General features: G+C 36.9%; 3 protein-coding genes and 1 long non-coding RNA gene across 6 annotated transcripts in view; 2 read left to right on the forward strand and 2 right to left on the reverse strand.

The window, feature by feature from the left end:
* LOC107751803 (prepronociceptin-like) overlaps positions 1–881 on the forward strand; it is a 4653-nt gene extending 3772 nt beyond the window's left edge. The window contains exon 2 of the mRNA XM_016567575.1: positions 246–881. Coding sequence (XP_016423061.1) covers positions 246–836 — 591 coding nt within the window. The 3' untranslated portion in view covers positions 837–881. The remainder of the gene's footprint in view (positions 1–245) is intronic.
* Positions 882–3502: 2621 nt separating this feature from the next.
* On the reverse strand, positions 3503–10651 carry LOC107751740 (zinc finger protein 395). 3 transcript variants are annotated; one of them, XM_016567503.1, is made up of 10 exons: positions 10316–10651; positions 7494–7727; positions 7190–7377; positions 7006–7112; positions 5977–6170; positions 5775–5875; positions 5450–5681; positions 5175–5255; positions 4475–4593; positions 3503–3763 (listed from the first exon to the last, which is right to left on the reverse strand). In XM_016567503.1, the coding sequence occupies exons 2-10, from the start codon at positions 7635–7637 to the stop codon at positions 3652–3654; spliced, it is 1278 nt and encodes a 425-aa protein (XP_016422989.1). In that variant the 5' UTR covers positions 7638–7727; positions 10316–10651; the 3' UTR covers positions 3503–3651. The 3 variants fall into 3 exon arrangements, with proteins under 3 accessions (XP_016422989.1, XP_016422987.1, XP_016422988.1); XM_016567501.1 differs by having other exon boundaries at positions 5175–5273; XM_016567502.1 differs by lacking the exon at positions 10316–10651 and adding an exon at positions 10206–10305 and having other exon boundaries at positions 5175–5273.
* A 1089-nt stretch (positions 10652–11740) lies between these two features.
* LOC107751741 (uncharacterized) lies at positions 11741–13028 on the reverse strand. Its single transcript, XR_001641294.1, has 4 exons — positions 12958–13028; positions 12780–12842; positions 12550–12632; positions 11741–12442 (listed from the first exon to the last, which is right to left on the reverse strand). It is a non-coding gene; the product is annotated as an uncharacterized LOC107751741 (long non-coding RNA).
* A 5557-nt stretch (positions 13029–18585) lies between these two features.
* Positions 18586–27100, forward strand: LOC107751786 (ensconsin-like). Its single transcript, XM_016567558.1, has 14 exons — positions 18586–18721; positions 20548–20661; positions 20882–20956; positions 21057–21220; positions 21432–21537; positions 21668–21781; positions 21932–22080; positions 22185–22306; positions 22696–22887; positions 23492–23663; positions 24057–24158; positions 26098–26148; positions 26221–26413; positions 26720–27100. Exons 1-14 carry the CDS (start codon positions 18589–18591, stop codon positions 26728–26730), a joined length of 1698 nt encoding a protein of 565 aa, XP_016423044.1. The 5' UTR covers positions 18586–18588; the 3' UTR covers positions 26731–27100.
* The last annotated feature ends 592 nt before the right edge of the window (positions 27101–27692 follow it).

A 27692-nucleotide genomic window follows, 5' to 3' on the forward strand; every position in this document is an offset into this window, starting at 1 on the left:
ACCCGGGAAGTAACTTGTTGTAGTCCCTACCAGCCATTTTTGTAGGCATTAAACTGCCAGAATTTTAAAAGACGACATCTCCGTTTGCATTGAACTTTCAGCTTCGTAACTTTGCAGATATTGTTTATGCTCAAACAGCAACATTACACACTAATGTTAAAAAAGTGAAATCGCTATCAATCACCCCTTTAAAGCATGATGATGTTGACCTTGTAACATGTGTGTTTGTGCGGGTCTTCATTCAGGTGTGTCTGGTGGAGTGTCATGGTAAACTTTCTCCAGGCAACACCTGGGAGATGTGTCGCAGGACCATTGTGGAGCAGAAACCAAAAGCCTTGCTATCAGTTGGCAATGGCATGCTGAAAAGAGCAGAGGAGGAAGCGGACATCTCTCTGCCTGTGGACCAGGATGATGGCCAGTATTCTGAAACCCTCCAGAGGTTCGACCACATAACACGGGCCTTGGGAATGGATGATCAGGACCAAGATATGCAGCTCAGTAAAAAATACAAGTTCCTGCAAGTACAGTCAGCACAAGAATCTGAGGAAGAGCAGGATAGAGATGGTGAGATGGAAGGCGATGAGGAAGAGGCTGCCGTCCACCTAATCAAACGCTTTGGAGGCTTCCTCAAAAACAAGTATGGCTACAGGAAGTTCATGGATCCTGGAAGGTCTTTGCAAAAAAGATATGGGGGTTTCATAGGCGTCCGCAAATCCGCCCGCAAGTGGAACAACCAGAAGCGTTTTAGCGAGTTCCTCAAGCAGTATTTGGGCATGAGTACTCGCTCTAGTGAGTTTAATAGTATGTCTGCTGATGTCACCCAACAGAATGAATAAGTTTTGACCTTTGAAGTGAATAAACTTACCAAGCAAACCATTTGTTTTGCTCATTCAAAAGATATCATGCACCATTCTCCTCAAACACAAAAAGCTCTCATAGTGCCACAGGGTTAGATGTGCATTTACTCAATGAAGCATCTAATCTGTGTCAAACAAAGCTTACATTAAGTGATATTAGCTTGAAGTTTGAATAAAACTCTTCAGATTCGATTTGAGACATATATAGATTGCATTAGATGATTGGTATTGTATATGATGGCCCCTGTAGTTTAATTATACATTGTGTAAAGACCATTTGAAAACGTTACCAGTTCCAAATTCATCTCCTTTACGACACTGCCACCTATTGGTCAATGAGAGTTCCCATAATGAAATTTCCATGAAAATGCTTGAAATTGAGGTGGAATGTCATATAGAGAGGTAATTACTAGGCAAAATAGAATTATTAAAGGAATAGTTCACCAAAAATGAAAAGGCTCACTCAACCTTATGTCATTTAGAGCTCCAAATGGAACGTAAATCAGCATTAAAGCCTAATGAAAGCATGAGAAACAGACTAAAATTTAAGTTTGCAAACTTTTAAAAACGCTTACTACGTAACTCTTTAAAAAAGTTTTTTTTTTTAAACGTAGCTGTTTTTAAAAAGTGACAATTTCATATGAATTTCTACAAAGTACATGTAGGCTTTTTTCTTTCTTTTTTTTTTAGAAAAAAAAATAAGCATGAAGGTTCACCCCTAAGCATAACCATCACTGGGGCGTAAACAGATTGTACAAAAACAAATGAATGAGATTGTACAAATTCATATGAATTAGTCACCAATTCACCAAAACGTATTCATTGCCATGAGAGTGTGTTGGGGAAAAGAGCAGCTTTAACAATCTGCTGAACATCTCCTTTTGTGTTTTAAGGAAGAAATAAAATAAAATGGGATCAGAATCATGACCATAAGTAATTGCTATAATTTTCATTTGGGGGTGAACTATTCCTTTAAGGGGATTAAGGAAAGCTAATCTGTGTTTATTGTCTCTCCCGAAAAAATAAATAAAGCCAGATTTCGCATAAACCATTCCAGCAAAAACTGTAATATGCCTATACAAACATAAATTCAGTCATGCACATGCACACTGAGTTTGTGTCCTCATCTAAGAGTGGGAAACCAAAAGCATTAATTTTAATTTTTTTTAACTGATAAAATTGATTTGTATTTGTGCAGATGAAATGATGTATTTATGCAAACATTGCTAAATCATGCTTTTCCCTTTATTCTAATGATAAACTTCATGATGTTCACTAAATGAACTGTACATAGTAACTGAACTATGTCAATAAAATAGTTTACTATTTTCTGTGGCTTGTCATGCAGCAAATGATTGTGTGTCCTGAAGTATTTTGTTCATCATTAATTTGGATTTCAAACATAAATAATGAAATATTTTCCAACAGTTAACCTTATTGCATATTGAAAGCACTCCGCCTAGTCATCCTCAAAAGTACCAATATTAAAATGCAATACTGTCGGTCGTACTTGTTTACACAAAAGTTTATTTATAAAAGGCATGAAGTGACATAAGTTTCATGAAAAGAAATTATACTTTTATCTTGAACAGATCTCAGTTTATGACTTTTCATAAAAGGAAATACTTGGGAAGTACTTTACAAAAATGTACAAAAAGATTGTTCTCTATGGGTTCATTGAATGTCTCTCAGACTAGGATGTCCTTAAACAGCTATGACACTGACTGTCGGAAGTTCATAAAGACTTATGGGATCTTCAGGTACATTCAGTTTTATGATGTCAAAGCATCATGCTTTGCGAAATATATTGAGCTACAGATAAAAACAAAAAAGATGTACAGAAGTGTTCTACAAAATAAGAAAATATTTGGACCCAGTATTAAGAGTATAAACCAGTCACATAAATGGTCATCAGATTCATTTCACATTATTATGCAGAGATGTATATGATGTATTATCTTGCGGAGATTCTCTTTGGCAACAACACATTCCAAACAGACAAACAGCGAGTGAGCAGGCTGGGGCGAGAAGCACAAAAGTAAATGAATAATTGCATAAGATCATGCAGGTTTGCACAGATACTTCATTAGTATCGATGTGACAGAAAAGTGAATCATATCATTCCACAGAAATATACCCTGTGACATAGAAATACACCGATAATGACACGACAGGATTTAACACGTCACAGATATCAAAATCGTAATAAAAAAAACCTTTTTTCTACTTATTTCTTTTTCAAAAGTTTTTTTACAAAATGTTGTGCTGGAAATCAAAGAAAAAGCTGCTTCTCAGCAGGTAAGCATGGCATACATGAACATAAACGTTATATGCTATTAAAACATTTACTCTGCTTTCTTGTTTATCTACAATTAAGCATAAGCTGCCAATTTTGCCCCTGAAAGCAATAGCCCGCGGTAAAGACCTCTCTCCTGTCTCATATTAGCTATTAAATTGGAATGATAAGTAAAATTTCCATAAGTGTCTGATGACGACAATGTACAAACCACATTAAACAAAAAGTATATGACTGCTGCTGTTGTATATGGCTGCATACCGCTTGTAAAAGGAAGGTCAGACTTCATCAGTTCTTGATATAAGATGCAGGAAGACTGCAGCATCAACATGGTTCCTTAGCACATTTCAAAAAACACGCAATTGTAATGAAAGCTGAAAAAGTCTTAAGTCACAAAAGGTGCTCTTTTGGGTTCTTCCAACCATAGTTCCAGGTACGATCCCCTCTTGTGGGTCTCCATAAGGTTAGTGTTCTGTTTCCATCAATCTAAAGAAGGATTCAGTCGAGGAATCTCTGACATGCCTTTTTCCAGCGGCAGGCGGTGCACCACTGGTCTCGGTGTTCAATGCCGTACACCTTTCGGCATTTCTTGGCTTCGCCCCGAATCCTCCTGTTAGTATGAAATAAATTCAGAGTTAAATTTAACATTTCATCTAAATACAACAAAACAATATGAAAAGCTATTCGCAACACATTTTAAAGGTGAACTGTATAATTTACACTACAGTTCATAAGTTTGGGCTCATTAATACTTTTATTCAGCAATGATACATTATACAGTATTTCATCAAAATTGACAATAAAGACTTAAGATTATTACAAAAGATTTCGGTTTCAAAAATAAACACTGTTCTTTTAAACTTTCTATTCATTAAAGAATCCTGAAAACAAATGTAATACAGTTTCCACAGAATTAAGCAGCACAACTGTTTTCAACATTCGCCCTATTCGGACGGTAATTGTTTCTCATGGGAACATAAGGTATTTTCAACATTTGCTAGTCAGTGGTTTTATTGCCATCCGAATTCAGAATGTCTGTGTTTTTCTCCTACCACCAGTGTAAAACAATCCCAGCCAAACTGGACTAGAATTAATCCATCCAAATTTAAAATGTACTGTGTACAAGTTTTGTATTTTATAGTTTTGTATTTATTACTACGATGTTATTAGGTACTTTTATTTTTCTCTGCCCACAATAATGCCAATCATTTTCTGATTTCAAGCTCAAGTTTTTTTTTTTTAATCAAACAAAGTTTATAAATGAAGATTGACAGCAACAATAAGAGACTGAATAATTACTAAAGAAACAATCAAATCCCACCTTGAAGTGCAATGGTTTCTTGGAGGTGAAACACTGGCAGGAAGTGGCCTGAAGGTGGCATTGTTATTCTGGAGCCACTGTTCACCAACACTCACTGAACGACGGCGGAATGGTGAGCCCTGGGGAAGGGCAGAGAAAGAGAGAGAGAGACCACCATTAGTCACAGAATGACGCACTGCAGTTTATGTTACAGCTGCAAACACTACTCTACAGTACAAAACAATGCATCAGTGAAGCAAAACTTTAATTTAAATGCATTAAGGCCATTACATGATACATTATTTCAGGAGATATAAATCAGCAAGTAAGAGGTTTAAAACTGAAAAGCGAGATCAAAATACACAAGACCACAATATTTTAGATTTTTCAACCTAGTAACAAGCATGTGTTCAGACAAAGAGAACACAGTGTCCCCCAACTCCACTAGATGGCACTGCAATACCATCCACATTACTTGTGGGCGGAACAAAGGACACAAAAACAACATGTGCATGTTACTCCCATTTTCAGTGCAAAAACACAGAATGTCTTTGAGACCGCATGGTGCTTTGTATGTTCTGAAAGCCTCAGAGAAAATGCTGCATAGCCAATTCATTACCTATAAATATTCACAGCGAAAAGGCCTCTTTTAAGACATCTTTGCTGAAATTTTTCCAGCCTTGTAGATAATAATGGAATCAGTTAATAAAGAAATGCTCACCTGTTTGCTCTGGTGAACTGTGAGAGATGGAGTCCAATGACAGGACACAGGAACAGACACTGGTTTGCTCGGAGTCACAACCTGAACGGGTGGAGGAGCCTGAGGAATCAACATCAACGTATTAAACACTCGGCCATTTTTGTTCATTTATGTCCATAAATGTTCATTTACATGCAAAAAGTGACATGTGACACTGATAAGATCTTTGATGGCACTACACACCCTCAAGAGAAACATGTTGTTTAATGACGCCACAACAATGTCAAGCATCTCACCTGGTAAGAGTGCTCAGAATGGACCTGCCAGAAGCTGCCAGGGGCGGACTGGCTGAGTGGGCTGAGCTGGAGCATCTCCGGGGTGGTGGGAGAGGGGGGCGTGTGCCGGCTGGGACTGGATGGAGAAGTGCAGGAGGGCCAGTGGCCACCAGAGGGAGTGGTCTGTTCCAAGTCCTGATAGACTTCAGTGTAGTAGAAGTCTTCTTCCCTTTGGGAGTGCTCATCACTTTGTCTGCAGGAAACATAATACGCCGTGTGATTACAATAAAAATGTCCCAGATTGCTGCATTCATTGGTTAAAACGTATGGTGCTTGTGATGCTTACCCAAGATGAGAATTTCGGATGTGACGTTTGATGCCCACTACTGTGGTCAGTATTTTTCCACAGTTTGGCCACAAGCACCGATATGCAACTTTTTCTGAGTTCTAGAAGGTGGAAGACAACATGAAAAAGATAAGCTACATGCTGCATAAACCAACACCTAATATATTAGGTTTTATTAATTTTATAAGGTTTTACAATGTACCTTGCGTTTCCTTGGCATTGGCTCATTGAACAACATTTGGTCCAGTTCCATGTCCAGGCCTTCATCAACGAGAGGGGCGCTCTTGTCCATCTCTGCGATGGGTGGGGATGGGGCGGGGCTTCCGTTTCCATGGTCGCAGCTCCAATATCCACCATCATACAGTTCGCCACCACCATTTTCTATTCCACACAAAGCTAATACAAACACAATAACAGACCTCTATGAGAAGATTAGCTTCATCAAAAACTCAAATGTCCTTTATACCAGTGGACATGTGTCCAACATGTTAACTATCAAACTAAATAAATTGATTAGTTATTTAAATATTATAAAAATTCTATAAATACAATGCTGATGTAATACATAATGAATTCTAATATATATACACACACACTACTGTTTGGGGATCAAAGATTTTTTTAAAGAAATTAATACTTTTATCACGATTTCCACTAAAATACTTAGCAGCAATGTTTCTTGAGCACCAAATCAGCCTATCAGATTGATTTCTGAAGGGTCATGTGACACTGAAGACTGGAGTAATGGCTGCTGAAAATTCAGCTTTGCCATCACAAAAATAAATTAAATTTGAAAATACATTAAAATAGAAAACAGTTATTTTAAATTGTTTCAGTATTTCACAAAGTCAGTTTTTACTGTATTTTTGATCAAATAAATGCAGCCTATGTGACTTCTTTCAAAAACAGTAAAAACCTAATTTATATTTAATTATATTTTTTATATTTTATTCAGAAGTTTCAGAATTTAGGCAGTAGGATCTTATTTACTCTGGTCCTTAAGGAGTGATTAAAAAAAAAATCACAATAATATGCAATCCTGTTTTAGCTGCTTTAAGTTTTCGTTTTACCAATGAAAACCGTATATGCATTTGTTAGGGATTTCTTCTTGGTGACTAACACCTATCTCAGCAAGCGTTGAGTAATCTCAGCTGGTTTATGCCAGATTTGTGCAATGCATTGTTGCTTGTGACTTTACAAAAAACAAACATTAATGTAATGTTCTACTAACCTTGAGTTGCGCTCCCCTGGGCTGAGTGCTGGATGACTGGACTGCACGACAGACTTGTAAGCACCATTGCAGCCATAATCTCATCCATGTCCACTGTCTCTGGACTCCTGCAGTGTTGAAATAAGAGTTATAAAGGAGTGTTTCTCATTCAAAGGGTAATTCCGTCAACTATAACAAGACGTACCTTCTTGGCACATCAATGGACGAGGAGACTGAGGAGGTATGACTGGATGTGGGGCTCGTCCACACGTCTTCCAGCTTGCGATGAACGTGCTGGTTGAGCTGCGGCAGGAAGATAGACACTTCATTGTCCACGTGGTTATGCTGTTCGACCACACCTCCACATTCTTGGCCTCCGCAGTGCACATACACCTGAAACGCATCAGGTAAAACACCATGAAATGGCTGAGCGTAGCATTGTTGACCTTGTGTACCGCACCTGAGAATCCCATTCATATTTTGATTAAATCTACAACAATAAAGCTTACCTTCTGTCCTGGGTAAAGCTTGCTTCTGTGAGACCCACTATCCGGGCATCCAAGGGGTCCCGTTTCTGTCAGGCCCTCAGCTGAGGAACCACACACCAGGGTGCCCAGAGGGGACCGTTTCCCAAGCCTGGTCTTCGGCACCATTTTCCGTTCCTAGCACCTTGTATCTTCTTGCCTGCTTTGAAGAACTCCTGATGGAGATTCAGCAGTGCTATTCAAATGACGAACAGGAAGCTGAGAAGAGGAAACAAACAAATGATTACCGTTTTGGCCACTCTGCACATTTTATTGCCAGAAAGAGAGCATGATGTTTTGGATATAGCAATTTTCTGTAGGTCTCATTTGGTGGTTTTATTGTGTATATATGAGGAATAGGCCAAAAAAAAAATTATCTCAGTTTGGACACCCTGCTCTCTAGATATCAGTATCAGTACTGGAAATTGAAAAACCCAGCGGTCGACCAAAAGTTGTATTCAAACAAAAAAGCATTTATGACAAAATCATTTTTAAATATATATATGATTTAATAATAATATATCTAAATGTGTAATGTTGTATAAATAGATATATTAACCTTGCCATTTACAAATTCAGGGGGGGAAAAAAAGACAGGCCACTGGTGTATGTACAAAATATTAGTATTAGTCTCAACATTGCTGTCACCTGTTGAATCTGATCAATGAAATCAGCATGAGTCACAAACCATCTTTACGTGAAACATCCGACAACTTAGTGTCAAACTATTAAGACATCACAGGACGAATAATGCAAAATCTAAAGTTTACTTGCAACTGTGCACATTGACTATGAGTCATTGTCAGCACAGAATGAACCCCAGGGAAAACTACTTTAAACTGATGCAGTTCATAAAACTGCTATGGTCATGCTAGGCCCTGTAACTTCAGAATGTTCACTCAAGTCAAGAGTTTAGGGCACAAAGGAATCGACCATTATTACCAGCTGCTGTCAGGTATTAAGTTTCCTCTCTTCCAGTAAAAAGGTGATTCAGAATAACTGTAACTGATTAAAGTGAAAATTTCCCTTGATTGCCAAATACTACACATTTAACAGCATGAAAGAGAGATTACTTCTTGCAATTTTTATTTTATTTTATTTGTATTATGTATAAAGACAATGCAAACAGAATAATAGAGGTGAATAAGATAATGTGCTTCATCCAAAATGTAAATGTCCTGTAAACCAGTGGATAAGAGCTAGATACTGAAAAGTGACAGTAAAGACCTTTATAATGCTACTAAAAATTTCTGTTTCAAATCAATGATGTTCTTTTGAACTTTCTATTCATCAAAGAATCCTGAAAAATATCAGCTTCCACATAAATATTAAAAAGCTGTTTTCAACACCTGATAATAAGAAATATTTCCTGAGCACCAAACCAGCATATTTCTGAAGGAAATGTATTAGTATTGTGTATAACAGAGCAGAAAATACTGTGCAAACCATTAAAATGACTTGATATTGCCCAAGATGATAATATTAAAATGTTACTGCTTGTTTTTTGAGTCTAATAAGAACTATTTTATTCTCGAATGTTAAAATAATAATAATTTACAAAATAACGGTGTTTTTTTTTTTCATGCAAACGCCTTTTATTTACATCCACCCTGCAACAAAATCCATTTTCCTTTCCTAAATCTGTTAAAAACTAATTATATCTGGGTGATTATAAAAGTTGAAGAATATAAGATAATGGTTTCGGGACACGAATGCTCGGTACATAGAAAACTAGTTATAGAAAGCCACGCTAATCGGTTCTTTGCAAAGAACCGGTTCAAAAAACGACCCGGCTATTCTATTACGTCATAACGTAATTACGTCATAGCGTGTTTCCTGAACGTCTATGTTCCTGACTGACACACCGGCGTGGCATATTACATGTTAAAACATTCCAAAGACGCCATTCAGGCACGTAGTGCTGTTTTATACTAACAGGGGTGCTTACCGTGATTTAATGTATCCCCTTTTTTTGCAGTCAAGATTCAGCTCATAAAAACAAAGTCAGAACTAATAACTTGCGTTTACATTGAACATTCTCAGGGCTGATACGTTTTAGCATAAAATATTATTTATTAAACCACGGTCTCGTATAAACTTATATACAATCATAAACGTTTTATTTGTAACATTTCTGTTGTTTGGCAATTAAAACAACTCGTTTCCGACATGTTTGAAAACCCAGGCCGATTCATTCACGTTCAGATCGGTTTTGTGAACCCGCTCATTCAATTCACTGAAGATATCTAACTCAAAAGAACCGTTCGTTCAGGAATCGGACATCGCTGATTCAGAACATTAATAACAGCGCTTCAGTTGCTCACCACATGCTCGCAGAAGCGTCGCGACTAGAACCGGCAGCCGGAGCGGATTAACCATCTAGTATTCATTCAAAACGCTGAATGCTGTCCTTGCAAAACTGACCAGAATGTAGCAGCTGGACAGTTAATCTATTCCAATGAGGAAAAGATAGTTTCTGCACATTTCTAAGCCGGAATTAATGAACCAACTGACTTTTTTCATTCGGTTTAGAAACAGTTTTTCATAACAAATGCAAAAGTTCACAGTTGTGTTGATATTAGTACAGAAAAACTAAAACAATCTTCCTCCTAAAAGGTTTTAAATCGAAGTAAAACATCGCATAAACAAACCAAAAGCCTTTTTTTTTATATTGAATCACTGTAATAGTGTACTAACCTTAATGGCAGCAAACAATGCAGTCTTGACTAAGAAGCATACAGAGCAACGAAAAGACACGAATGCATTAAAACAGAGGAAAAAACTTTCAATGAACGCTGCGCACGTACCTTTGCCAAATTTCAACACACCCCCTTCCCACAAGGCTCCCTCTGACCGGCTGTAACTTGAAAATGTCCTTTTCAGAGCCCAGAGAACGGCTTGTATTCAGGTATTCAAAATCCTGGCCTGGATTTTTTACAATTACGCATAACTGTACTTGTTTGATAAAGCACCAAGAGCGTAAGAACACTACTATTAAAGCTGTCTATTCTAATCTACAGTGTTCACTTTACACGCCATGGATGAGTCGAGTTTCTGTTTGATTCCGTTTTAATCCGCATTGCTTCCGTCTTCACAGAGAAAAGACGTTCCAGTGTAATCCGATGCCGGGTTTTTCACTCGGCGCCTTCTAGCGGGCTTCTGCTCTTGTAGTAAACAACCTGACCATGTGGTAGGCATGTCGACGCTCATTGGCTGAACACCGCTTTCCAATACACACGCCCTACAATTCCAACTTGTTTACGATAGGTCAAAGAAATACGTTTTAATATAATTTAAAAAAGGATTTTGTCACCTGAACGGTTTCTACATGTTTTGGCAGCTACGTGTGATCTAATAAATAGACAAATGTGTTAAGCTCATGGGTCGGTGAAGAGGGGTGGATTTGGCATTGTGCATAAGCAAAAACATTTAATTACATTTAGAATTTATTAAATAAGGCATGCAATTAAAGCTCTTGTAATATATTGTAAAACATAGGCGTTGCATTGAAGTATCAGGTTGATGAGGTTTTTCTATTCTTGAAAGAACTGGTTCAAAACATAATGTTCACCTGCACATGAATCAAAACATCCTCAGTAATGTTTGGTGAAACAGAGACCCCAGGTATAAAACAATAAATGCAACACATTGTCACAATATAAGATTCTGTGGTAAATGCCCCTGTAGTGAATACCTCCTTTTATGTTATCTAGTATCTGATGCATTACATAATATTTCACTTTAGATCGGAGTTCAGTATAGTGTCTATTTATTATATTAATGACAAAAAAGGATGTCTGAAATTACAAACAAATTTAGTTGAAAACCATGTGCTTAGTCAAAAACAAAGTTCTTAGGAATGTTCTGTACATTTTGCATATTTTGAAAAATTCTCTACAAACAGTTTGACTAAAACACTATTTTTCAAGTTTTTTTTTATTCGTTTTTGAGTCATTTTTTTCTTAAAATGGTTTCTTGCATGTTGTTTACACTACTGATTTAGTGTATAACAAATATGATACAGTTGTTTCACTGCTTATTTTTAAAGAATACAATTATTTCAACGATTAAGAATTTCAGCCTCTAAATGCCTTCATAACAGTTAAAAAATGTGAAGAAAAAAGAATCACATATTTCCCCTAAATAAAAGAATAAATTCAATCTCAACAGAACAGGGGGGTTAATTCTAAAGAGTCTGTAACTTTAATTACATTGTAAAAGTTTTTTTTTAAAATCCAATTTATTCATTCCCACTGGAATTCGAACATTTGTTCAAAACCTAAAAATATTCACCAGTATGCTGCTGATTATATACATGAATTAAAACATACACAGACCAGTCAATCTGGGAGAAAGTCTATATATATCACCCCTACTATAAATATGAATGCAGAATAATTTCACAATACTGTACTTCATTAGAAAAAGAAATGAAAATCTTCATTTCTTTAGGTCTGTCTGGTAGTGTTGCCGACCCTTCCACCTCTTCTTCAGATGGAGATGTGACACCTGATTTTCTTGCTTACATTGCATTTAATCCGTGACCACCTGAATAAAGATCCCTATTTGTCAAAACAGGTGTGGCCAGAAGATCAGGCTCCCTCCCCTGAGGGACACTGACCATTCTTATCTGAAACTTTGCATAAGGATTCAGCTTTGAATCAGTCCAGTCAATGTTGAGGGACAGATCAGGGGGGCTCATAGTTCCTATGGTCTCAAAATTTGATGGGCACTTATGCGAGTCAATGCCACAAAGCAGGACTTCAGCCCAGCCCCAGAAGGATACAGAAACTATTTATCTCCACATAATGAGGGGTTTTATTTAGTATGAGCATTTCAGGTTGCATAATAAATATGGTGGAACTCTCTGCAGGCTTGTTTCCACCATTCGAAGTTGGTGGTGTTACGCCTACAGCAGTGATGCCATTTGTCATCTGAATGAAAAAAATATTAAGAGAGGTACTTATATGTTTGTATTGTCGAGTGAAATTTCACTCGAAGAGTATTTTAAACATAGAAAATAGTCATCCGAAGTGCTTACACTTTCTCAGATAGCTTGAAGTGCTACCGAACCCTCAGTCGTTGTCCCAACCCCACCGTTTATTTGAGTTGGTGGACTTGAACCTGCAAAAGCACAGATATATAGTCATGCATAAGACCATCATGTATATTTCTCATGTGTGGCGAAAAGTGAAGCATTTTCACTCGGTTTAAATGACTCTTGTGGTTTGAATTACTCGCAATGATCTTTTTTGTCCTGGAGAGACATACCATGAGTGAGTGTGTGACTTCTCCAGGGTCTGTACACAACGTCACCAGTCACAGCCTCTAAACCTATACAAAGACAAGATTAAAGTGCATCTGCTGAGTGGGGCTGATAGCATTGCTAAGAGATAAACAGCTATTCAGATTCAAAAGAAATTCATTGTCATTGACAACTCAGTTTTACCCATTTCATCATCTGTGATGTCATTAGCAGCAGGGTTTTGTCTGGCACCACTTGAATTGTCCATTCTTGCCTGTTCAATTAAGAATTACAATTGAGCACAAGATATACATCACTTTTCTTTTATTTAGCAGTGATGCATTAAACAGATCAAAAGTGACAGCAAAGCCATGTAATGTTACAAAAATAAAATACATTTTAAAGTTTCCACAAAAATATTAAAACACCAAAAAAGTGTTTTGAACATTGACAATAATGAGAATCCTTATTAATAATTGAGCACCAAATCTGCATATTAGAATGATTTCTGGAGGATGTCATTGACAACTCAGTTTTACCCATTTCATCATCTGTGATGTCATTAGCAGCAGGGTTTTGTCTGGCACCACTTGAATTGTCCATTCTTGCCTGTTCAATTAAGAATTACAATTGAGCACAAGATATACATCACTTTTATATGATAGTATATTGCAATGTTTCTATAAACTAAGTATAAAAATTTTACCACAACATCAAATCAAAACCACTTATATAGTATATTATTATTTAGTATAACCACTTTTTAATGAAATGGTAAACCATCTTTCGGTGGTTATACTGTAGTGACATGTCTTTAACATATAATTATAAACCCAACAGAACTACAGGTACAGTAGGTAATCCTCACCCCAAAACCAAAATGACACATGGAACAGGTTCCAGAACAAAACTCAAGAGATCCACCTGCTCTTAGTCATTTACAAACAGTGAAAAAACGCACCTCTCCCAGTTTCACTGTTTGATTATTATGCTCATTGAACAATAAGAATGTAAGACCAAAGAAACTTTCTTAAAGAGACAGAAACTAAATAATTAACTATATATTTTAAATAATCTCCATATGAGCCAAAAATTAAGTGGCAATGAACAAGTCAGGATTCATTTAAATACAACATAACAGGTGCAAAATATGAGCAAAAGTACCTATACAGATAATAATTCAGTGACCTCCTTCTGTCAGTGAACTCTTGTTCGAAGCGTTCAGATGCAGTCCCTGGGCAGTCTCTCTCCACTCCTCTTGTATCCTACATATCGGTGCAGACAACAGACATCCGTCAGCCAGCTCCTGTCAGCATAACACTGACTACCTTTCTGACAGGAAGGGGAAAATAATGCTTTGATAAGCCCCATTTCCTCATTCTTTCATTCGTCTTCACATCAAACATCCTGCCAATCACTCATCGACTCCTCATGCACATTCCTCCCTCTCACACCCACTTTCAGATGTACGTACTGATATCCACTTACAGAATCAAAAGATTTCATGGATGACGTTCTATCATAGACACCCAAAAAAATCTGTTTGTTTATTAACCAGAGATGAAATATGTTAAGTACGGGACATTACTGTAATGTAGGGACTTACCATTCCAGCTAGCTACTCCTCGTTCAGAAGTCCCAAGAATCTGACAAACCTGGAAGTGCCGCCACCCTGGAAGGGCTGACCTAACCTGCTTTTAACTACTAACTAGTCTCTCTGTGGGTATATTTTTAGTGTAACTAACAGATAATTTGCATTAACACAAATTAAAGACGTACTTTGTACCCTGAGAACATTTTAAAATAATTTTCTTGTCTTTGACGCTCATTTCCAGATAAATGTAATTTGCATTTGATAAATGGTGTAATGTTAGGATACAGATGAAACAAAGGCTAGCAGTCAAAACGGCTGTATCTCAGCAGCCCCAAAGTAAAAAAAAAGTCAAATAAGTTCCAAAAAATTTACATTTTTTTCCAGTTCCACACAAAAAAAATTCCAAATGTAATTGTGGAACTTAACTGTATAATATAAAAAAGATTTATAATTTAATTGTAAAACAATTACAACTTTTTAATGTAATGTAATTACAGACTTTTCAATAAAATATATTTTGGCATTTGATTTTATATCCAGTGCTGAAATAAGTTTAAGCTGAAGTACTAAAATTACTAAAACTGTAATATTAACTGTAATATTATTAATATAAACTGTAATAAAATTACTAAAACTATATATAACTTCACTGCAGTGCTTATACAAACCCAATTCATGACACTAAACAAGAATTACTGCCAGTGCAATCAAGTGTAAAGCCTGAAGTTTATCCCACATGCATCAAAGTTCTTGACCGCCCTCTGGTGGCCGAGATTAAAACCACAGCTGAGGGTACATCAAATAAATGTCAATTAATATGAAAATCAAATTAAATCTTAAAATTATATTGGATTAACAGTTAGCTTCTTTTTTTAACACATAAATAATTTTATTATTTTCATTAAATTACAGTAAGATTTTTTATTTATTTTTATTTGACCTACTGGCTTATATATCATCACTATGCAGACAGTCTGCATAGACTTCATAAAGTACAATCTCACAATATACTGCCTACTTGCGTGGTCTCTCTTTCATGTATTCATATGTTAAGCATGAGCTAGTATGAGTAAGATGCTGCTCTCTGTGTTTTGTGACAGAGCCACATTCCTGCCTCATTCCTTACAAATTTCCATAGTAGAAAAACTTGACAGTGATGTCTAGGAATGTAGCTTACAGCAACAGAGTGGGTGACTTGCTGCTACATACCTATAGGACACGTATAGTTGCCCGTTTCAGTTGACTTCATCTTTTGAGGTATGCTTTTTAGTAACTAACTTCCATCAAGATCTTTTAAAGGTCACTCAGAAACCACTCACTTTTTACAGCTTGCACAGAGAACAAGAAGTGCGATGCTAACGATGAAGAGGACGACAATGGAGAGAAATGCAGCCTCTGGTTGCTCTGTGACCGCCCAGCCTACAAGATCAGTGCTGATTGGTGCCATGATTGTGATACCTACAGGAAGACAGATCAGATATTAAACGCATTATTACAAGTACATATACACTGGGGAAAAAAATGGTGTAGAAACAATTTTCACTCAGAACCTGCTAGTAAATTTCATAAAGAATGGCAAAAGTGGCAAGTAACACGAAATTAAATGTGAAATTCTTAAGTAGAAAAATCATTTTTGTAATACTACATTTACATTACTTGATCATTTCGCAGCTTGTGAAAATGGGTCCTCTACTCATTACGGTGGCAATTATTTTGTCATATGTATACAAAGTGTCTAATTATATAAATCTTATCATAATGTATACATTTTAAGGAGTGGACATCATACAATTTTTAATTGTGCCTGATTGCTAGTGCTTTACACACAAAAGAAGGCATCTAGTTAAAAATAAATTCAGAATCCTGTCACAAAAGTTAGTCACATACTACTTATCATAAAATTCAAAAGCTCCCTTTTATATTGACTGTTTTGCCTATCTCATGAAGCACATTGGTTACCACAGAAAGATGTTTTCATACGTTTCCACTGGTATTACCAAATGTTTTCCAAAACTGCAATGAAGCAGTTTTAAAGCAACAAAACACACCAAATGGGGGAGAAAAACAAAAACTGTTCACTTTTGATAAGCCAGATTGTTCTTCTCTTAAGGGCTCTTAAACATGAAACACCAGGGATCATTCACCTAAAAATGAAAACTCTCAGTCTTTACTCACCTTCCAAAGTCAAGGACTGAAGTGTTCAAGCTCCAAAACAGTGAAACTAAAATAACATAAAAGTATCATAAAACTGAGTCTTCTCAGGCCACAAGAAGGCTTTGCTCAAGTATGATGCCTGACATGTGAATGAATCATTCATTTGAGTCAGACCTTTTGAATGAATTGGTTGGTCCGAAACTGGATCTGACTGAGCCGGTTCTCGAGTTGACTAAATTACTAGCTTCGTAGTGGTTAACAGCTCACTAGGGAGGAATATTTTTATTGAAAAACCATGTAAATTCCAGTCCGTTTCTCATGCAAATCTATCGTATGGCTTCAGAAGACTTGGAATATAGCGCAAGAGTGGTATGGACTATTTTTTATGATGATATGATGTTTTTATTTCCTTTTTGAAGCTCGAAGTTTCCGTAGTCATGTAATTAGTGTGTTGCCTGGAATAACCAGAACCAAAATGGTTTGTTCCACAGAAGAATGTAAATGTTACAGGTTTGGAACAACACGAAGGTCGGTACTGTAAATGATGACAGAACTGTAATTTTTGTCACAAAAACTATTACATAGAATATAGAAGGCACATTCTATGGATTTAATATTGCTTGTTTACTATTCGTATAAAACTTTAGCTGGGATTGTTTTTGTAATTTTACCACAACATCAAATCAAAACCACTTATATAGTATATTATTATTTAGTATAACCACTTTTTAATGAAATGGTAAACCATCTTTCGGTGGTTATACTGTAGTGACATGTCTTTAACATATAATTATAAACCCAACAGAACTACAGGTACAGTAGGTAATCCTCACCCCAAAAATGAACACATACTATAGTAAATAAATAATACTAAACAAAAAAAACTTGATATATATTTTCAACATTTTTGCTGAATAGTTTGTGGAAACGCTTATAGTCGGTTCCCATTGTGACAACATGCCCCGCCCTATAAACAATCAATTTATGTACAATGAACTGTATTTTTTTTTTTCATATGCAATAATGGTAGGACTTTTCAATAGCCCTTTTCTAGCCAAACAAAGGTTTGTACAAAAACTTTATTTATATGGGGTAGACAGTGGAAAAGGGTGAAAATGTAGCCGGTAGTCTGTCTCTTCTATATGCATGAGTGGTGTGGCTTAGTGGTTCACAAATTACAGCTTATAGGTTCTAAACTGAGTGCTGAAAGGGTGATTTATAAGTTTACCCAACCCATTGCTCTAGGGTGATTGTCCCTAAACATGTACTGCAAGTTGTTTTAGATGGAAAAGATTTGCTAAACGAAGACTAATGCAATGTAATACTTGTGGGCTATTACATAAAAAGCCACCAATATGGATCCACAGTTGTTACTGATAGCGAAGGCATAACGTCATCTCTCTGAGAGCAGATCCTCAAGCCAATCAGAAGCATTGTGGGATGTGAAAAACATGTTCGAGATATGGTACTAGAACCTTTAATCTGATCTGTGATTGGCTGCATATTTTGTGTTACATGTCACTAATCGATACACAGAATGAAAGCGGGTTTTCTCTGCCGCTATTTCTGGACACTGGCATGCAGTGTCATGCCTCCCACAATTTTGCATATCACAGTCACCCAGGCAACCACTTAGAAAAAAAGCGCTTGCATCCAAACTCGGTCTCTTTTGTTGTGAATATTTAATCCTTGCTGCAGCTGCTCGTATGCCGTCAATGTGACCGGCCAATGCAATGCAAAGGGCTCTATGGATTGTTAAAGGGAAACACACCTCCAATAACCACAGCTGCATCCAGCTGGGTGGGTTTCTTTTGTGAGAGCATGGCACATGTGCACGCTGTACTTACAGAAGCTTACCGAGTTTGCTTGCCGTGCACGTGTGCTGGACGCAGCCCAGACAGCAGCAAATCAGCTGCTCACACAATCTCCCTCAGGAAGAATTTCTGTTTCACACTTTGTCTCTCTCTCTCTCTCTCTGTCCCTGTTAGAGATGCACTGATAAGCCGTTGGCTGGAGTGGAAGACTTGTGCACAGGGAACACAGATGCTCTACATGTATTAAACGGACACACACACACTCACTGCAAGATGCCAGCTCATCTCAGCCTGGCAGAGCAGGAACGGGCGTGGAGGAAGACGGCAAGGACAGCAGAGCTGGGTCTCGCTGCGATCTCGGAGAAGGGACCGATGAAGATGTGCGACACTGCGAGGAAGCAGAGAGGTTGGTGAGATGCAGATGATAAATATGACATTCATTAACCACATCTGCTAATTCAGGGCTCAAAATAAACTGCACACAACTTTGACAGAGCATATGCATCTTAAAATTCTGGATACAAACATATAGAGATCCTTTTAGGTGGTATAAGCTGTTAGACCCATCTGAGTGTATATACTAACTAACAATACACTTCTTTATGGTTAGCTCAGATAGTGACATATTAAGAATGGGTTATGTATGTGTGTGATGATGCTAGCTGTGCTAAAGGTGTTTAAAAGGTGTTTATAAGGGTCTCACATCACATGATAGATGTCTGTTATGTAACGCCCCCGATGTCAAGTTCGTCTGCTTTAATTTTCTTAGACCAAGTGACTAAAATATGCATGCAAAATCTGCAACTCTGATAGGTTCTGCGTCCGTCATGCTCCATACTTCACCCCTCGATATCATTGTTGTGGTGATCTGGAGTGTGAAGTTCACCATCGCCACATACTCTTCAGTCAAGCGCTGAATTTGTTGTTCTACACAGCAAGAGTAAAACAAATGTTGCCTTTGTAATGGTCTACAGGCCTTGGGCTGTCTTGATTCAGAGGACAAAGTCAAAACTGGCATGAGACAGGCCTCATGTTCATCTTTATATCTGCCTTTTGGCCCTTAACTTTTGTTTGTAGAGAGTCTTTTCAAAGACACTAAAAAAGGTTTGCATAGTATGGGAGCCCAAGCCTGTATTTGCTGAAATACACTACTTAGTTAAGTTAATAGGTTTATCAGAGTACACGGAACACTAAATTATCATCTTTTTAACCCAAGGGTAAGGCCACTATTAATTCTGGGTTAAGTAATGCTGTACGCTTGTAAAGCACTGCTTTTAGGTTTTGAGGAGTTATGAAATGGAGATGCCAAAGGTATACAGTATAAAGTGTCAATATAACCCAGGGTTAAAAAGTATTTTTTGTATGTGGCTACAATGGTTCAAGATATATTTATTAGATATATTTATTAATTCCAAGGCTGCAAATATCAGATAAAAATCCAGTAAAAACAGTAATATTGTGAAATATTATTACAATTTAAAATAACTGTTTTCTATTCGAATATAATTTAAAATTTAATTTATTCCTGTGATAGCAAAGCTGAATTTTCAGCATCATTACTCCAGTCTTCAGTGTCACATGATCAAAAATCATTCTAATAAGCTGATATGGTGTTCAAGAAGCATTGCTTATTATCATCAATGTTGAAAACAGTTGTGCTGCTAAATATTTTTGTGGAAACCGTGATACATTTCTTTCAGGATTCTTTGACAAACAGACAGTTCAAAAGAACAGCATTTATTTGAAATAGAAATCTTTTACAACATTTTCAATGTTTTTTTACTGTCACTTTTGATCAATTTAATGCATCTTTGCCGAATAAAAGTATTAATTTCTTTAAAAAAAAAAAAAAGCTACAGACCCCAAACTTACACTTTCAAGGGGGAAACACCCACGAGTCAATGGGATTCTTACTTGTCTGAATAACAATGATGCATGCGTCAATCAAAGGTTTGAAGTAACATCCTTGTGTGCTTATTTCAAGAATTTTCAAGAGATCAATCATGAAGGCTTTCACTATGCTATGCATTCCTCATTGTCGTAATGTTGTAAATCATCACACCCCTTACCTTCAAACCTACCTGTCTGCTTTTCAAACTGGGTTAAAGAGTTTGGTAAATTTCAGCAGAATGTTTAGAGACCAAAAAACTAAAAGACTTTCATGTTTGCCGTTCATCTATCTTTTTTTCTTCTCTGCACTAAGTTAACAGCCTCTCTTTTTTTTTTTTTCAGATTCCAGATCTGATGTGAAACCCACAGCCCTGGAGCAAAAAAGAAAAGCATGTGCTCCACTGAACATTAAATCAGCACAGATTAATATCAACAAACGAAATGGAAATAACACAGGTCTAAAATAGCTAATATTTATCCATCAATTCAATTTGCATTATCCTTTCTCAAACCTTTAGTGCCTGATACTGCTGCCATGGATACAAAGTCAATAACGAATCTGTCTTTAAAGCTGAATCTTCCCAGATGCTCCTTTTTGTCATTCATTCCAACATAGTTGAATTTATTATATTATGTGCTGCATGAAAAATGTCAGTATAATTATTTTATAATTTAGAGTCAAATGCGCTAAAAGTGGATGAGAGACTGCGATTGGCCCGGGAACGGAGAGAGGCGTATCAAAAACAGCTGGGTATTTTCCTTACTCTGAACTCAGTTATATTAACATCATTACCAATTGAAGAACAAACGGAAAGCTTTATGAAGTTTTTCTTGGTGTACCTGGATTGTAGTGCTGCGTGAGCGCGGTTGGCTGGCAAAGGAAGAGAGGGCCAAGCAGTTCTATGAGAAACACCTTGAGGAGCGACGGAAGAAGTTGGAGAAGCAGCGACAAAGAGAGGAAAGGAGGAGGATAGTGGTCGAGGAGAAACGCAAACAGAGGCTCAAAGAAGAAAGAGTGAGTTTATGCATGAGATAAATAGTGACTGATGCTTGGTGGGAGAGATTTTGTTTGTATAGCATATATATGCTTCCAGTGAAGAGTTTGGACATTGTAGAACAAATTTATCAAGTCAACGATGATGAAAAATCGCTGTGGAGATTTTGCAACCATGATTAAAAACATACGGAGCATGGGATGATGGGTGTGTTCTCATCCTGTGTTTTAGGAGCGTTATGAGTCTGTGGTGCGGAAGACAATGGAGAAAAGTCAGAAGGCTAAACAGAAACCTGGTCACTGCTCACGAAACGTCACCAAGAACAAAATCAATAATGGTGAATATTTAAATGCACGATTCAAAACGCAATAACTGGTGCTAAAACTCTCTTCTAGCCTTGCATCCATTTTCCCAACTCCCTTTCTGACCTCTTCCTGTTAGTCGTTCTGCTTTCTGCTCTCCTCTAGCTAAACGCCGCTCTCTTAGTCAGTGGGAGATTGACCTTGTCCGTCGTCTTCAGACTCCTACCGTCTCTTATCTAGCCAGAAGCAGGAGCGCTGTGTGTCTGTCACGAGACACAGGTATCACTTTAGACTGAGGAATTGCATCTTTCATTCAGATATTTCATTCAGCTGGGTGTAATAAATATTGGCTTCCTTTTTTCTTCTTCATTCATCCTCATGAATTTACCTCATCTTAAAAAAAACAAAAAAAACACCATATGTCTTCAGTTGTTCATATTTGTCGTCGTTCAGCCTCATGTCATACCATGAACTCCAGCACCACGCGAAAGCTCCAGGTGCATTGTGGGAAAGCACCAAACAGGCTTGCAAGCTCAAGTCCAAATGTCACCATCCGCAGAACCACCAACAGAGAGCTGGTGAGTTCACACATTCATTTTCAAGCCATTTGGTTCAATATAAAAATAAACGTTACTTTGTTGCATGACATACTGCATGTGGTTTTTACAAAAAAATATTTCAGGTGGCAAAAGGCGATTTTGAGGGACAGGACTTGAAAAAGCCACAACTACAAGCAACAACAAATGAAATCAAGCCCAAACAGGACACAACCCTACCAGAGAATACTGTCCTCCCAACATCATGGTACATTTTATATATTTGTACAGAACAATCTCTTAGACTTCAGCAAGTCATTCCATTTTATATCACTGCTGTCTAGGAGAAACAACATCAAAGCTGCACTATATGGTAGTAACTTTCAGGTTTGTGTCATTCGTCCTTGCATGTCATGCAGAAGAGCAATGGCAAAGCACAACTGCCGAAAGAAACAACTCCAGCAGTTACTTGCAATTTTACGTTTCAACCACAGATGGCGACAGAGAGGCTAAAATGATGTAGTGCAGCTTTAAAGAGCTCTAACTTGTGGTTTTACTTTCTTTAAAGGAATGAGTAAAATCAATCTTTCTTCAAACTCTCAAAATTATACTATTGGTCATTATGACCCGTTCTCTCTTCATTTACCCATTTCCAAGGCTGCAGAACAGATCACATGTCAGACAAGCCACACTTAAACAAGACAGTCTGCCTCCACTGCCAGAAGAGGGGGATCTAGAATCTGAGGAAACACTTGCTCAACAATGTCTACAAGTTAACCAACTCCAGTCGAATCCAGCTACTAATGGGCCTCCGAATCCACCAGCAGGCTCTCAGATTCCTAATGGTAAGTGAAAAACTTGCTCAGACACATTTTCCAATAATTACCAAATATTTATAATGTTAATAAATCAGTTTAGAACCTTTTTGCTAAAATGGTTCGTGACGAGTACTGCATTAGGTTACTGTACTATGGAACAAACAAATAAATTGCAAGTCAACAAAACTATGAAATAACAAATAAAATATTTTTTCCCAAATTCAGCATTAAGAAATAATATTTTTAAGTATATCAACCCTCTACATTGCGAGTAAATCACTCGCATATGCGATTAAATCTTCACTCTGGCGACTAAATGATGTCTAATATTAGCCAATTGCTAATAAATTCTCAAATTTTACTCGCCAGTGTGTGAGTTGGAAATCTTCCTCTATCTTTTGTGTCTTAGTAACTGCTTTTGATTATCAATGCTAAATTGTATTTGTAAAATTAAAAGGCCACAATTTAAAGTTGTTCTTTGCTGAAGTAACTGGACAGTTAAATATGCTAAAGTTAAAATTCTGTATTTAAAAAAAACACAGTTTGAACTTCATGATGTAAGTGATATAAATCATGATATAAATTCTTAAAGTGCATTAGGCACCTAACTGAGCTTGTGTGGCTCATCTTTGCAGAAAGAGCAGAGAGGGCCTGGCCCGTCGAAGAGTTGAAGAACGAGCCAGAGAGGAAGCAGAGGCTCTGAGACTGGAGGAGGAGAAGAGGAAGAGAGAGGAAGAAGAGCGATTGAAGGCTCAAGAGGAGAATGCTCGCAGACAGAAAGAGGAGGAAAACAGGCTTCAACAGCAGGTATTAAAAGCTTTTGAATGTTTAAATCCCTTTTTCAAACCTAGTTTAATATGTAAAAACAATTTCCAAATGGTTTACTTATAGTGTCACCGAAAAGTGAATACATTTTGAGCATCCCAACCAGCACTGGCTTGAGTTTGAGTTTGTCTGACCAATGGGGAAGTGCAGGAAACATGTTTGAAAACAATCAATATTGTTGCAAGTGCATCTGGTCCAAAAAATACACATGGGGCTTTAAATATAGCGATTCCTGTGCTCCTCTCATTGACATTACCATCTTACACATCTTCAGACCATTTATTTTTTCTCCTTAAATACAGCTAGGGTCATATATTAAATGGATTATTGGAAATAATAAAAAAATTCCTATAATGCTCCATAATCTATTCTCAGAGAGAGCAAGAGGCTCGTCAGAGTGTGCTGGCAGAGAAGCAGAGACTGGAAAGAGAGAGTCACTTCCAGAGAGAGGAGGCCGAACGCCAAGAGAGGAAAAAGGTACAACTTAGAAACAGACTCACTTTCAAATATACACAACATTAATACCATTCTGAACATTGCAAGTTTGGGGTCAGTAAGTTTTTTTTAGTTTTTTTTAAGGGGTCATATGATGCTATTTTAAAGATCATTATTTGGTGTATTTGGTTTAACAGAATATGATGACATGCTTTGATGTTCAAAAAACACATTATTTTTCAAATACTGTACATTATTGTAGGTCCTCTATGCCCCTCCTCTCTCAAACGCGTCGTTTTCAACAAAGCCCCCTCCTTTGACAAGCGCAGTCTGCTCTGATTGGCCAGCTGACCCAGTGCATTGTGATTGGCCAAACACCACAAGCAAGTGTCGGAAATGTATGCCATTTACCATAATCGCTTCAGCTTTCAAAGTAAATGTCAAGACAGTTAATAATGTCGTTAGTTTTACCATCAGTTCAAGCCCGAAAGGGCAACAGAGTCGCGTGACCGACACAGTGATGATGCAGTACACAAGCCGCGGTTAAGACAGCTGACGTGCTATGATTTCTGACAGGCAGTTCACTCTCCTGTGATGTGACCCTGTTCCCCTCACACACACACGACGCGTTACTCTGCGCTGCGCAAAACTCCGCATTTGAACAGTCAATAGCAAATACTTAAACTAATAACAAAACATACTTACAGTCGCGGATTCAGAAGCGCCAGATTGTCATAGCAAAGTCGGAATTGACACTTTTCTTTTATTTTTTATTTTTTATAAATAGCCTTTGTGCACAGCCAGCCTTGTACTCTTCTAGGTTCAAAAAACTGTCGTCCATAAAATGCGTTGCACAAATTCGAACATCTGGGTTGTGCTGTTCTGTTGTAAATAAATCTTGCCTCACGCTCAGGCTGAAGAAGACGACACGAACGCGCTCAGGACAGTTTAGACATTGCAGTGAAAGTCGTCTTCTTCAGCCTGAGCGTGAGGCGCCTTCTTCTTCTTGCTTTACGGCGGATCGCAGACTTATAAGTGCATTACCGGCCACATATCTCTCAAATGGACCATTGACACTCCTAATTGAGATTGTAGATAGTGTCAATGGTCCATTTGAGACATAGGTGGCGGTAATGCACTTAAGTTTGCAATCCGCCGTACAGCAAGAAGAAGAAGACGCGAATGTGCTCAGGACAGTTCAGACATTGCGTGAATCAGAGGTAAAAAACGATATAAATACTGTTCAGTTTCTTGCACAGACCGATCGTTTCGTGTCTTTACACATCAATGTATCGTCACAAGTCGCAGGGTTTAATTTGGTTTTGTTTGTGTATGTTTTATAACTCTCAAAGCCGTGATTCCCATCCACTTACTTTATACGACTGACAGACTGCAACGGTTTGAGTTAAAAATCTTCGTTTGTGTTCTACTGAAGAAACAGTCACCTACATCTTGGATGCCCTGGGGGTAAGCAGATAAACATCAAATTTTCATTTTTGGGTGAACTATCCCTTAAATACTTTTATTCAGAAAAGATGCATTAAATTGATTAAAAGTGACAAGACATTTATCATATTAAAAAATGCTGTTCTTTTGAAGTTTTTTTTATCAAACCAATTTATCATAGTTTCCACAAAAATATTAAGTAGCGCAACTGCTTTCAACTGTTAATAATAAGAATTGTTTCTTGAGCAGCAAATCAGCATATAAAAATGACCTCTGAAGGATCATGTGACACTAAAGACTGAAGTAACTGCTGCTGAAAAATCAGTTTTGCCATCATAGGAATAAATTACATTTTAAAATATATTAAAATAGAAAAAAAGTCATTTTAATTTTAAATAATTTCACAAGATTACTGTTTTACTGTATTTTAGATCAAATAAATGCAGCCCTGGTGAGCATAAGAAGCTTCTTTCAAAAACATTGAAAATCTTACTAACCCTAATGTATACTGTGATTTAAATTTTTCCCAAATCAGCGCCTGGAAGAAATCATGAAAAGAACAAGAAAGACAGACTCTGATGACAAGGTAAGACTATCACTGGCAGGCACTTTGTTCATGCTTCATCAAGAGGCCCTGCTCACTTTTTGTCCCCATTAGAAAGCTGCATCAGTGAAGGACAACTTGCCTTGTGAGAACGTAAAATCTGTAATCAGGCAACCAGATCCAGGAAAAATGCCAAAGCTGGAGCTGAGGGACGAGGAGGATATGCTTCCTACTGTGGCCTTCAAAGAGCGACGGTCCTTCCGCAGTCTTTCTGGCCTGGATGAGATACAAGCCCATCAGCAAACCGGTATGTGAATGCATTCATCTGACTTAATGTAAATCTGCATTTAAATCAAACATAAATTAATATATTAAGTTAATGTTACACAACTCAAGCTTAAATTTGATGATTCAAGGATTAGATTAAATGTTAGGCAAGGATGGCGTTTAACAAGTTATTTATTTAAATATAATTTAATGATATCTGAAGTATACTATTTAAAGCATGCCACCTGTTTTTATATTATAAATACATCTGATTTAAGTAAATTCATATTTAAAAGTTGCCATACAGTTGGTATACAACATGTTAATGTTTCCCCCCATGCTTCAGAGGTTATTTAACCCACGGACCTGTCATACGATGCCAAGACCTTCAGAGCAACTTCAGCAAGTTTGTCTTTCTGAAAAACACAAACAACATATGCACTTGATTTCCCTGCACTTTAATAAATCTGTAGTTTAATAAACAAGTCACACTTCCTTCTACAGATTACAGTTTCCTACTGCCCAATTAAAATACCTAAATTACTGCTTGATTTGCTAAAGTGACATCATGTATTGTTCATGTATTGCTCAGTAGACATAACTTTGGGAATGTGGTAAGATTCACATAATAATAATAATAATAATATTAACAAAGAAAATAATAATAATAATAATAATACTTGAATAATACTTAATGACTTAAAGGTAGACTACCCACCAAATAAAACTTGAATTAATTAACAAAGAAAATAATAATAATAATAATACTTGAATAATACTTAATGACTTAAAGGTAGACTACCCACCAAATAAAACTTGAATTATTCATTTTTAAGCTTTAATTTCATAATATTTTATATTTTAGCCAGTATGTTTATGGTGTTATGGTTTCTCCTTGAATGTCTGAGTGACATAATTTATCAGTCTTTTTCATAAATATACACATGTAAACAGTAATTCACCTGCACGAATGCATACTGTACACTACTGTTTAAAAGTGTGGGGTCAGTATGATTTTTATTTAATAATTAATACTTTTATTCAGCAAGAATGCATTAAAATGATCAAAGGTGACAGCAGAGACTTGAGATTGTTACAAAAATAATATTTAAATAAATGCTGTTCTTTTTGAATTTTCTAAGAATCCTAAAAAAAAAATTTATTATAGCTGCCAAACAAAAATTTAAGCAGCAATATTTTCAACACTGATAATAATACATTTCTTGAACACCAAATCAGCATATTAGAATGATTTCTAATGCATCATGTGACATTGAAGACTGGAGTAATTACTGCTGAAAATACAGCTTTGCATCACA

The sequence above is a fragment of the Sinocyclocheilus rhinocerous genome, unplaced genomic scaffold (genome assembly GCF_001515625.1).
Source record: "Sinocyclocheilus rhinocerous isolate Xijiao unplaced genomic scaffold, SAMN03320098_v1.1 scaffold993, whole genome shotgun sequence".
Classification (NCBI taxonomy): domain Eukaryota; kingdom Metazoa; phylum Chordata; class Actinopteri; order Cypriniformes; family Cyprinidae; genus Sinocyclocheilus; species Sinocyclocheilus rhinocerous.